Source organism: Dromiciops gliroides, chromosome 5 (assembly GCF_019393635.1).
Source record: "Dromiciops gliroides isolate mDroGli1 chromosome 5, mDroGli1.pri, whole genome shotgun sequence".
Classification (NCBI taxonomy): Eukaryota; Metazoa; Chordata; class Mammalia; order Microbiotheria; family Microbiotheriidae; genus Dromiciops; species Dromiciops gliroides.
In genome coordinates this window covers 97,459,752-97,473,643 of record NC_057865.1, presented here as the reverse complement: position 1 = coordinate 97,473,643, position 13,892 = coordinate 97,459,752, and the positions used below count along the sequence as shown (strand labels likewise).

Genomic DNA, 13,892 nt, shown 5'->3' with positions numbered 1-13,892 from the left:
CCTGACTCCAGTTCTGCCACTCTATTCACTGTACCACCTAATCAATGAATGTCAAAAAATCTTTTGACAAATATAACACCCATTCCAATTAAAAACATCAGAAAGCATAGTATTAAATGGAGTCTTTCGGCCTTCCTTCTGTTGTAGCTGCTGTTGGAGGCTACAATCGTTCTGCAGCCATAGCCATCTGCTACCCCATGGCCGTAGACCTTTGTTGAGGCAACAAGTGCCACAGTTACCCAGAACATTTCAAAACTGCAATGCTGCTGCTGCCGTGGGCACCTGCCCAATCACACCACGTTTGTGAGAGAGATGATCGGGAAGGTGTGTGTGGGTTTGCCCCTTATGAGAAGCGGGCCATGGAATTGTTAAAGGTCTGCAAGGATAAGGGAGCCCTAAAGTTCATCAAAAAAAAAAGGTGGGAACTCCCATCCTAGCCAAGAGGAAGAGAGAGGAGTTCAGCAACATCCTGGCTGCTCTGAGGAAGGCTGCTGCTAAGAAGGATTAAATTGGACTCTGCCTGCCTTTTCCCAATTACCCAATAAAGATTTGACAAACAGAAAAAGAAACTTAAAAAAACCCCAAATGGAACCTTTCTTAAAATGATGATTAGTATTTATCTAAAATAAAAAGCATGGGGCAGCTAGGTGGTGCAGGGGATAGAACACCAGCCCTGGATTCAGGAGGACCTGAGTTCAAATCTGGCCTCAGACACTTGACGCTTACTAGCAGTGTGACCCTGGGCAAGTCACTTAACCCCAATTGCCTCACCAAAATTAAATAAATAATAAAAAGCAATCATTACCTGCAATATGAAACCTTGACAATCAGAACAGAGGTGAAGCAAGTATATCTATTATCACCACCATTATTTATATTGTACTAAAAATGTGAGCTATAGCTGTAAGACAAGAAAAAAGAAATTGACAGAATAAAAATAGGCAACAAAGAAACAAATATCATTTTATGCATATGATATGATGGGATTCTTAGAGAATCCTAAAGAATCAATGAAAAAAATCTCATTGAAACAATTAAATTCAGCAAATAAACCCCACATAAATCATCAGCATTTCTATATACCATCGACAAAACCGAGCAGCAACATATAGAAGGAGAAATTTCATTTGAAATAACTGCAGGCAATATAAAATACTAGGGAGTTTATCTTCCAAGGGAAACCCTGGTACTTTATAAGCACAATTACAAAACACTTTTCACACAAATAAAGACAGACCTAACTAAATGGAGAAATATTGATTGCTCATGGGTAGGCAATAAAATGACTTAATAAAAATAACAATTCTACCCACATTAATTTACATATTCAGTGCCATACCAGTCAAACTACCAGAGACTTATTTTGTAGAGGTAGAAAAATAAAATAATAACAAAATAGATTTTGTAGAACAAAAGTTTAAAAATATCAAGGGAATCAATGGAATGAAGGGAAGGAAAGTGGCCTAGTATTTCCACATTTCATGTTAGAACATCCTGATTATCAAAACAATCTGGTACTGGCCAAGAAATAGAATGGTGGATCTGCATAATGGCTTAGCTACACAAAATACAGTAATGAATGACAGTAGTAATCTAGTGCTTAATAAACCAAAGATCTAAGAGTTGGGGGTAAGAACTTAACATTTAACAAAAATTGTTGGGAAAACTGGAAATCAATTCGTGAGAAATTAGGCATAGACCAACATCTTACACTGAACATGAAGATAAGGTCAGAATAGATAATGATTTAACATAAAGGGTGATATCATAAGTAAATTAGGAGAACATGGAAAAATGTACTTGTTAGATCTATAGATTAGACAAGTTTATAACTAAACATGAGATAGTAGCACAAGAAGTAAAATGATCGTTTTGATGACATGAAATTAAAAAGCTATTGCACATATAAAACTAATGCAGCCTAAATTAGGAGGAAAACAGAAAACTAAGAAAAAAATTACATTTCTCAACTATATAGGTAAATGAGCCAAATTTATAAAAAAAAAATACAAGTCGTTCCCTAATACATAAATGGTCAAAGGATATGGACATACAGTTTTCAGAAGAAGAAACCAAATCTATCAGTAGTCATGTGAAAAATGTTCTACGTCACAAGTGATTCGAGAAATGCAAATTAAAACAACTCTGAGATAACACCTTTCAAGTTGGCTAACATGATAGAAAATGAAGATGACAAATGCTGGAAGGGATATGGGGGAGAAGGAGACAGTATTGCACTGTTGGTGGAGTTGTGAAGTAGTCTTTTCTGCAGAACAATTTCATACCCAGAGCACTATAAAACTTTGCATACAATTTGACCCAGCAACAAAACTCCTACCTCTGTATGCCCCCAAAAACTCAAAGAAAAGAGAAGGGGACCTATTGGTACAAAACATATTTATAGCAGCTTGTTTGGTGATGACAAAGATTTAGCAATAGAAGAAATATCTATTAACTGTGGAATGGCTGAACGTGTTGTGGTACATGATTGTGATGGAATAATATTGTGCTTATAAGAACTGACATGCAAGATGGTTTCAGAAAAACCTGTGAAGACTAATATGAATTGATGACAACTGAAGTGAGCAGAAACAGGAGAAAACAGTACACAGTAACAGCAATATTGTAAGAAATATCAGTTGTGAAAGACTTAGCTAATCTGATCAAAAGTGATACAAGACAGTTCCATAGGAACCATGATGAAAATGCTATTCAGTTCTAGAAAGAGAACTTGTGAATTCTGAATGCCAGTTGAAGCATACTTATTTTACTCTATTATGAACTTGAATTCAGATTGAAGCATACTTAGGTTAGGGTCTGATATCTGTGATATGTAAAAAACTTGCAGAAATATATGACAAAAAGCCATCCTTCAATAAGTAAGTGATAAAAGTACAGTCAATTCTGTTATAATGAGACATATGTGTTCCTAAGAATCAGTGCAATGTGTAAAATTATGCAGTAAAAAACAGGGCTTAAGGGGGCTTGGGGTATAACACTCAACCACATTAAAAAAACAGAAACTAATTAAAATATTAGCACAGTTCTAGTCATGTTAAATGGTTATGGAATACATAAATATTACAATAAATACACAACTAGGTAACAACACCGAGCTTGTAGTCAGGAAGATCTGAATTCAAATTTGGCCTCAGACACTTAAAAACTGTATGACCTTCAGCAAGTTACTTAACATCTGTTTGTCTCAGTTACCTCACTTGTAAAATGAGAATAATAGCTCATCCTCCTAGAATTGTTGCAAGGATTAAATGAGATATTATTTGTAACGGACTTAACACATTACTTGTCACATAATAGGCAATATATAAATGCTATTATTATTATTACTTGCATTATTATTACCATTACATAATGACTGTATCCATTGCCTTGGGCTGTTGCTCAGCCTGCACCCTGATTTTCATAGGGCTCTGGGCTAGTAATGTATATTGCTTCAGGGGATATGGCAGATATAACAGGCCATGACTCAGGGTACCTCTCTGGTGGGGAAATATAGCAGGAAATACTGATGATGTAAAAGCAAAAGAGCAACTCTCCCAGGGTAGAGAGATAAGGACTGGACCTTTATGGGATCATTGATATAAGGATCTCCCAGATAGCTCTGTCTCCCTTTATCAATGCAGGCCACTATATTTTCTGACATTTGCAGTTTTAGAGAGTTTCCTAGAATACCCGAGAAGTTAATTGACTGTGCCAGGGTCACATAGCCATTGTGTGTCATAGGTTGGGATTTCTTCTAGGTCTTTCTGGTTCTTGGGCCATTTGTCTCTTCGCTTTTTTTATATTGTTTGACCCCTAGTAAGTCCTTTATAAGTACTCATTGTAGTTGTTGTTCTCTTGAACAAGTAATAAGTATTTATTGATTGATACCTGTGTGTAAGACATTGGTTTTAGGAATTTGCTCAAGGCCAAACAATATACTTCAAGCTAAAATGAACCAGAACTTGATTAGAATTATATTCAGACTAGTATATTCCATCCTTAATCTCTCCCAGAATTTGTTTCCTAATCTAATATCCAAGTGTTCTCTTGGAGCTTTCTCATTCTAGCACTGGAATATATTTTCTCACATTCTATTAAACTAGCTCACTAGCCTGTCAATGCTCACGTAGCATCTTAGTTCATCTCCTCTTAGTTCATCTCCTCTTTATAGCTTTCTTGGTCTTCTTGGGTCTTTCTCTGAACTTTAGCTATTGGAAGAAGAAGGCACTTTATTGTCTTATTCTGAAGGATTCTCTCCTGAGATTCAGGCTCATTCTTATTTACTGAACTTGCAGACATATCCCCTAGCTCCACCCTAAATTTTCTTTAACTTTAGGCCTCTGAGAGACATTTATTTGGCCTTGTCCATTTTCTCTCCTGTCCAACTTTTCTTGAAATATACTAGTTATTAGGAGTGATTCATTCATCTTTGATAGTCTACTCAAACTAGGTTCAGTTTAAAAAAAAAATTTCTGTTACTATTCAACACCCTTGGCTAGAAGTTTTTTTAATATATTTAAGGCTTTCAGAATAGCATTTTCTTTCTTAAAAAGCTGGAAGATTCCCCTGCTTTTCCTATATCAAGCTACTGCTTCTTTTTGGGCCATCTGTTAAGTTGTGTATTCTTGTATTAGGAAATTATACATATATATGAATATATTATATATATATTCTTATATGTATATGTGTATGTGCATATAGATATATTTCTTTATTCATTTATTGATTGATTGATTGATACATTCATTCATTTATTTAGAATGAATAAATAGTCCTGCCTCCCAAGTAGCCTATGTTCCTTCTGATGATTCTAGTAGTGCCATGAAGTGTTCTTCAGAAACCTTATCATTATAGTTTTACAATACTTTAAACTGTGACTTTAAATAGAAATAAAAGGAACATGTTCATTCCCTCCAATTGAACAGGTAGTAGGATATTGTTGAGAAAATGGCAAATTTAGAGTCAGAGGAATGGGTATGAATACAGGCTCTACCTTTTTGCTACCTGTGTGACCTTAGGCTAAACCCCTAACCTAGCTGAGCCTGTTACCTTACTTGTAAAATGAGGGGATTGAACTAAAATGCCTCCAAAGTCCTTTCTAGCACTTAATCTATGGTCCTAGGATCCCATAATTAAAGGACATTCTTATATAAATATACACTCTGGAAGTCACTGAAAACAATCTAAGAACATATATATTTATTGGATTTAGATTTCTAGATGAAAAAATAATTCTTTGCTCATTCTGGAAACTGAGAGCTAATATTTCTCTCCTTTGATCATATTTAGGGAAGCTCAACCGAATGTCATCCTACACCCATGGCCTATGATGGCTGACTTTTCTGATCCACTACAAATATATTACGGAACTATTTCTTCCTCTCCCACTTTTTTTTAAAACATTTCCTCCATATATTTTGAGATGAAAGAAGAATCATCCTAAATCCTTGGATCAATAGAGGATCAACATTTCAAAAGCCAAATGAACAAAGTAATCAAATTACACTGCTTGATAGATCAAAGAATAACAGGAAACTTTTCATTGATTTTTCCAGCAAGTTCCTGTTGAAGATCTGACATCTGCCCTCCTTTTGTGCCTAATCACCATTCCTTCCACATAGTTTCAGCTGAGGAAGAAATTTAGCAGAACCGTGAATGTGACTCATTTGCATTGTGGATTTTCAAATACTTCAAAATTTGCAAAACCATCTCTGTAGTAACTGAAATACATTTTGAAAGTAATAAATAGGTAATAATTTATTGAGTGATTTAAATTCAATATATATTACATAATATGTAAAAAAGTTCTTCTTGGAAAATATTTAATAACAAAAAACAAACAAAAAAGTGATTTATAAAGTATTCTCAGTTTGCTAAAACACTTTGTGTATCTAATGAAAGTGAGTAAAAACATCATCTCTGATCTGCATTCATACACAATTAGAGTACCTGTTGGCTAACATAACAGAAGAGAATATTCTCTACACACATTTCATGGGCTGACCCCCACAGGACCAACCAGTATAGGAGAGTTCTTTTTATATATAGCGCTCCTCTACTTGATGGACCTGTGGGGGTGGGTGGGGGTCATCCCATGACGTGTAAGGAATGTCCTCTTCTGTGCGTGTATGTGTGTATGTATACATATACACATCACATATGTAATTGAAGAGGAAATGTATAGACATATATGTGTATGTGTATATGTATGTGTATACATATATTATATTTTGATTATGTAATATATAGTCATACACATACAAGTATTATATAATATTATTAAATTTTATTATTTACTTATTTTATACACACACACACACACACATAGTTTTATTTAATCCTTGTAATAGCCCTTTCAGGTAATTTTACAGATATTACTCCCATTTCATAGATAACTTCCTCATGGTTACATATTTAGTGAGCGTTTGAAAAGGAATTTGCACTCATAGCTTCTTCACTTAAAGGCCAGTGCTCTATGAACTATATCAGTAATTTAACCAATTTACCAGGTTGTGTGATTTCCCATCATCCATTCTATAAATGAATTTTAAGTTTGATATCATAGAGGAAAAATCTATATAGAATGCTCTGTATCAAGCTCAGATTTTAAAGGTCGTGAGCAAATTAAAAATGGAGCTGTAAATAAAAATGAATGGCATGGAAATGTCACAATAATGTCAGGAAGGCCACAATCACAGATGACCTTCAGCTTGGAAAAAGTGCTAAGGATAATGTAAGAGTATTTTAAATTATGTTCCAAGTATTCAAATAGTAAATCTGTTGTAAGCATTTATTAAATGCTTGCTGTATTTGAGGGCTACAAAGACCAAAATGAAATGCTTCCTGTCCTCGAGAATATTTTGCCTTGCTTTCCTTTTTCTGGGCACATATTATGTATACCTATGAATAAATACAAAATAAACAAAAAGAAGAGCTGTGAAGGAAGAGGTCAACAACTTGGGGTAACTGGTATATTTTTAACCTATGACAGAGAGAAAACAATATTCCTCAACTTATATTTTGCTTCTGCCTTCTACATCAAGGCAATGATTTTCATACTGAGAGGACTAGAATTAATACATTTAAAGGCTAATTTTAGCCAAAAATAATTAAGATGATAGTAAGATAATACATATTTCTTGTGTGTTCAAGTGTCCTGGCATGGAATATCATAGAATATTGAAAATATTTGCATATGAGTTTGTTGAGTCACAACTAGCAATCTTTGAGAAATCCAGAAACTTTGTGTTATGTTGGAAAAATGAGGATGAGACAATTTTATCCTTATTTTCAAAAAGGGAGAAAAAAGTTGGATCCTGGAAATTTTATCTTGATGTTTAATTCTGGGAAAATTCTAGAACAGATTATTATGTGGTTTGTATGCACTTGGGGGATTGATGATTGTTAGGAATTAGAATAGTTTGACTAAAAACAAGTCCCACAAAATTTGTACCCAAGCCTTAGAAGGCAATATTTCCAGAAAAGCTAATCCATATTGGAGGCACTCTTGTAATATAGTCAATCAACAAGCTAATATTATTTGACAGGCACTGTGTTAAGCATTGGAGATAAATAGAAAGATACAAAAATTCACTTTCCTGAATCTCACATTCATAAAAGGGGCTGAGAAGTGGTCAGGTAAGAAGAGCACCAAAAAATGTTCACAAGCCCTCACTGATGTGTCTACTCTTATTGGTCAGTTAGAGGACATCATTATTTCAAAGCAAAACTATTTTATGAAAAAGTATAAGAAAAAAAAGTGATAAAGTATTTTCCCTTCAAAGTTGAGGAACATCTTCCAACTCACATTATCAGTGCAAAGAATACACAGCTAGGTAAACACATGTGTGAGGGAACAATTATAGGAGATAACTGTTATGGTAAACACGTAAGGAACACGTGTAGCCAGCATATTCATGCAAAAAGGTAAACATATGTATTGCTGGCAATACGCATCCAGATTTTGAATTGCCCTACCTATATTTGGATTGGATGAAATCTTTCATAGTATTCTTGCAGATAAAATGAAGAAAAACATATTTAAGGGTAGCTAGGTGGTACAGTAGATACATTGTGAGCCCTGAAATCAAGAAGACTCATCTCCCAGAGTTCAAATCTGACCTCAGCCATTTATTACCTCTGTGACGCTTGACCAGTCACTTAAACCTTTTGCCTCAGTTTCCTTATCTGTAAAATTAATTGGAAAAAGAAATGACAAACCACTCCAGTATCTTTGCCAAGACAATCAGATATGACTAAACAACTAAATAACAACAAAAAATAGTTAGGTACCATAGTGTTGTAGTGCTTTGAGAAACTGGATCCAAAGTATATTGATTTATGGTTCACTAAAAACTTGGAGAAAGGTCTCCAGTGGTGTTTGCATACCTCTATCTTTAAAATTGTTTTCTTTTCAACAGTGAATATATGTGAATGAGATCAAGTTGGCATGCTTACAACAAATGCTGATTAGATAGAAGTAGGAATGATAGATATTATGATATATAATAAGACCAAAATCCAAAAAAAAAGATCCTGACAGGCTGGAATAATGAGCCCAATCTGATGGAATTAAATTTGTTTTATTTTTTAAAAAACATTCACAGAATTATTGGAAGATGGAGACGTAAAAACAAGCACTTTATGTGGAAGAGGCTTAGGGCTATTAGTTTATTTCAAGCTTAGCAACAGACTCCACCTCTCAACTTTGGAAATTTTTAGTGCCTGTCACATGTTCATAATGTTCTCCCTCTTCATCTCTGGTTGCTGACCTTCCTGGCTTCTAAGTTCTAGAAGAAATTCCACTTGCAACAGGAAGTCTTTCACAGTTCCTCTTATTTATAATTCCTTGTCTCTATTAATTACTTCCTCTTGATTTTTGTTTTGTACATTGTTTATATGTCATCTCATTAGGCTGAGGGTGAGGATTGTCTTTTGCTCTGCTTTTTAACCACATCACTTAATACAGTGACTGTCACATGTTAAGTGGTTAATAAATGCTTTTAACCTAATTGATTGATTGTTAATATTGCAATGCTGGGCTACATAAATAGATCTTCACTGCATCCCAAAAGTTTTAGTTCAGGTTTAAACCATACAAAACTTTTGGGATTATGCTTTATACAATCCTTAAAAAAAAAAAAAAAAGTAACCAATAGTTCTGTGCTCCATGGCAGCCAGATAGCACGTGGAATTTACTATTGAATTCTGAGGACCACATTTTAAGAGATAAAATGACAAACTGGAGTTTTGTTTAGAAGAGTTCATCTGCAATGGTGAAGACAGTTATTTGGTTTACTCATGAGAGAGAACAGATTTTTGGCTCAGCAGAAGGAATAAAGTAAAAATATAACTCTCTACCTTGTGAGGAAGCAAGTTTCCCCTTTCCCTGGAGATATTTAAGAAGAAGCTAGATTTACTTATTGGACATGTTGTAGGAAGGAATACCTGAATTGTAGGACATTAAACTTGATCACTTTTAAAGCTTTTCTACAATTTTAAGGCTACATTTTCCTTAGAAATTTATCATTTAACAGCAACATCCATGAAATCATGACTTTGTGAAAACAGAGTACCATAAATACAAGTACCCAGTTACACAGTTTTAGCATACTGAAACACAATGAGAATGAAGAGGTGACAAGGAGAAACAGGTCTTATGCCACTGGGTAAACCAGGTTCCCAGAATTCTATGGAGATGTTTAGCATTATTGTATTTTAGGTATTTGGTAGTTAAGAATGTACTATGGCAATAGTGAAAGGGGAAAAAAGGCAAAAAAACCCCCAAAATGACCTAGGAAGACTTAAGAAGAGTTAAAGGTGAAAGTAAGTTCTATGGCAAGGGAGAAAATAGGTCACTTAATCTATGTAGATTTTGGGTTTTTGTTGTTGTTTTCATTCATCCTGTGAAGGGAGAGTTACAGGGAGGCATTAATGGAGTCCATAAGTACTTCAGGACAGGAAATAAGATTAACCTAAAAGGGAAAAAGAAAAAAAAAAAGGAGTAGTGAAGATCAGATATCAAAGGAATTGTTGTTATTGTTTGTCCTAACTTCTTGAAGAGGACCATGATATCTTGAGGTGGTGTCATGACTTGTACTGAATTGGATTTAAGTGAGGGAGTGCTGTGCAAGGTCACCAACCTCATTCTTTCCTCCAGAGCTCTCTGGGTCCAGTGTCAAGATATTCTCTCTCTCTTCATATATAGATAAAAAGATATATGTACACATTTGTGATATGTGGATGCTACACATGTATAATATTGTGGCCCTAAATTATAACAACTTTAATTATGATATGTTGAAATAAAATCTCCATAGTAATTATAATCTCTTAAAGACTTTTGATGAGCATTATGTTGAATAGCTTATTGAATTTTTTTAATATTTGTTTTTCACATAAATAACTGAAATGACAATGCTCAATGATATTACCTTTTTAGCACTCACATAATCTCAGTATCTTTTTATAATCTGAAGGACAACTAACTGCTGCTATTTACTTATTATGTTGTCCTTGGGTATAATAAAAACACCTTTAGTCTTGTTTCATTATTATAGCATATTAAGGAGTGTTCAACATCATTGAGTTTCAGAAAGAACGCTGCATGAAATATTGATATCAAATAATTTCATTGTCCCATAAAAGGTGACAATCCATTTATGAAGTACCAGTTAATTATGCTTCTTGACAACTCATATACATTGGGCAATGCAAGTAACCATTCTTCAAAAATTCGAATTCCTTCTCTTCTTTGCTTCACTAATATTCTTTGTAATCTTGTTTTTCTTTGACAATATCCCAGATAAGAAGAGATAAATTTTAGAACTGTAGCTATAGTTTTCTCACATTTAATTTGAATTTGTAATTTTCAATGAGAAACTCCTCTTAAAGGCAAAAAGATTTTGTAGATTATCCTATACTTTCACCATATCAATGATCATAACAGAAAAATTCATGGTAACTTGGTAAACCCTCAGTCAATTAGAACTTGACATATACTAATAAGACCTAATTAAGGAATAGGAAGACATTTGCTCATTAGGAAGGAAGCTCATTACAGTGGATAATTATATCATAAAGAGGTTAAAGTAACAGTGTAATCCAACTGGAAGAGTATTATTTCAGTTCCCAAAAGCATACATAAAGGGCATTTTATAATATATGTTGTGAATATAACATTGTCAAAGCCAATTAAGAGATTTAAGAATGATATCCTCAATTTAAAAGGTCTGATGTTCAAAGATCCTACTGTTTCTATATATCTCTCTCCTTACAGGAGCTGGGGGATGGTCTCCATCAGACAGTGATCATTACCAATGGCTGCAAGTTGATTTTGGCAATAGGAAGCAGATCAGTGCCATTGCTACCCAAGGCAGATATAGCAGCTCTGACTGGGTGACCCAGTACCGAATGCTCTACAGTGATACAGGAAGAAACTGGAAACCATACCATCAAGATGGGAATATCTGGGTGAGTCATTGCCATAAAGACTAGACTCTAAATTTTACTGGTCTCTCTGAAAGCATTATCATTTATTAAAAATAGCATATGAGATGAAATCCATCTAGAGTTGCTGTATTTCTGTACTGAATATGTAGTCATTATTTAATGCATGTGTTTGTTGAGTAAAGGGTTAATAAGGTGGTATCCTTAGGCTGTGTATAGAAACTACTCTAGTTATTTGGAGGATAAGGAATTCTTATTCAACTATTGTAGAGACAGTATAATATTTTGGGGTAAACAATGAGAAGAAATGGATTCTAGCTTGAACTCAGCCCCTTTATGAACTCTCTGACACATCTTGGTATTTGGTTACAGGGTTTTATATCTGATGTGATATTTACCAACTCTGTGACTTCAATCTTGATATCTTGTTGGAGACTCTTTTACTCTAATGTGATATTCATTGGATTTCAGTATAATATATTGAGCAATAGAGCATAATGGGGCTCAGAGTAAGGAGATCTGGGCTCTAGACTGGAGTTTTAATCTAAAAGTTGTGAGACATATCTTAATATCTTGTTAGAAGATATGAACTGCAAAGTGATAAATATTTGCATAATAATCATGAAGCTTATCTGTCCAAGACATTGAAAAATATTCTATCACAAACTATCATCAGATCACAGTCATTCCTGGAAACAAGTGTGATAATTCTTTCCTGTTTTTGCACAGTAGTCATCTTCCTAGACTTATGTGATGCAGGAAATCTCAAACAGAACCATTTATAATTTTAGATGACAGTCCAAGTAAAACAAAACAAAACACCTGCATATATGAGGATTAGCACAAATTTCTAGTAGAAAAGCTTAGATAGGCAAAATAGGAAATGCTTAGGTAATAAACTCAAATAAGACAGTAACCATAAATGTGAGACTTGCTATAAACAACATGTAGCCTGGGGTTAAATCATCTTTCCTACCTCTTAAGGGGAAATCTTCCTCCAAGTTCTGTTCATTCTCTCTCTCTCTCATACACACATATAAACACATAAACACACACATATATGTATATATTGAGAAATGATATTTAATATCAACTATTTTGGGGAGATTCCGTTTTCCCCCTTCTTCAAAAGTCCTGACTCCCCTCCCTCTACTTCTGCAGTTTTTTTTGTTTGTTTATTTGTTTTTTCCCTTCTTGATGAGGTCACATTAATTGCTTATCTTTGTCAGCCTATCTCAGCCTTTTAAGGAATTTAAAGTGGTAAAGATCACTGTGGGCATAGGTGGAAACAGATCCTTTTGAGTAGACAACTGAAGTCTGATGGTGGTTTAAATAGAGATAATTTATCTATCCAGGGGTCACTCTCATTGAAAGGAGTATACATTCTTTGAGTTCATAGCCTAAACCTATATGTGGTCTGGTATAGAGATACTTGGTCCTTCTTTTTGATACAGCCCACCTTTTCCTCCAAATTCCTTACCTGACTTTATTTAAACTATATATAAACCCCTGCATTCATACTACTCAGAAACAGGCTTGGTAGTACCCATGTACATGTTTTCTTCCCTGCTTAATAAAACCTTTCTTTAATTTAACAGGCATTGTCTTTTTCTGTTTTCCTTACCATTTAGGATAAAGAGGATTTAAATCTCAAGAAGTGACCTTTGGGTTCCCTGATTCTAAGGTCTTTTCCTTTGCGCAGAGATCTAAATTCCCTCAAAAGAGCATTTGCCTCAATTTACTTTCTTTCTCTTTCTCTCTCTCTTTTTCTTTTTATTTCTCTCCCCTTTTCTTTCTCTCTCTCTTTTTCTCTCTTTCTCTTTGTGTGTGTGTGTGTGTATATGCCATTACATACATATGCATATGCATGTGCACAGGCCACTACAAAAATATTTGGAGTGAGGAGTCTTTTCTTCTGTCTGATCAAAAATCTTCAGATCTTTGTTGCTTCCCAAATACATCTCAAACTCCTTTGCTTTGCATTTGCATAAATTTTTCTGTACTTGTCACACATGTTCAATACACATATGTACACATACACATGCACACACGCACATAAGCATATACATAAATACACACACTTTTCCTGGGAAAACTCATTCATCCTCAGATCCTCAACTATAAACTCTACCAAGTTAATCCCCCAAACTACACCTCTAATATTCATTCCTCTTCTGAGCTTTAGATTTAACACCTCCAGATATTTTTGGGACATTTTTATCTTTGTACTGAATGGACAAGAGCAAAGCTGCTTAAACTGTGTATTGTGACTCTATATGGGTTCTTGTAACTAAATGTGGGGGTCAAGTAAAATTTGGCATATTGTCACCAAAGGTTGTTACACATACCTATTTTATATACTATACACTTATATACCTGGGGTCATGTAAAAATTTCTTGGAAAAAAGGGGTCATGAGTGGAAAAAGTTTAAGAAGCCCTG

General features: G+C 34.4%; 1 protein-coding gene across 1 annotated transcript in view; it reads left to right on the top strand.

The window, feature by feature from the left end:
• Positions 1-13,892, top strand: part of CNTNAP2 (contactin associated protein 2) — a 2,668,322-nt gene that overhangs the window by 802,118 nt on the left and 1,852,312 nt on the right. The window contains exon 3 of the mRNA XM_043968036.1: positions 11,282-11,475. Within this exon, the coding sequence (XP_043823971.1) occupies positions 11,282-11,475 (194 nt within the window). The remainder of the gene's footprint in view (positions 1-11,281; positions 11,476-13,892) is intronic.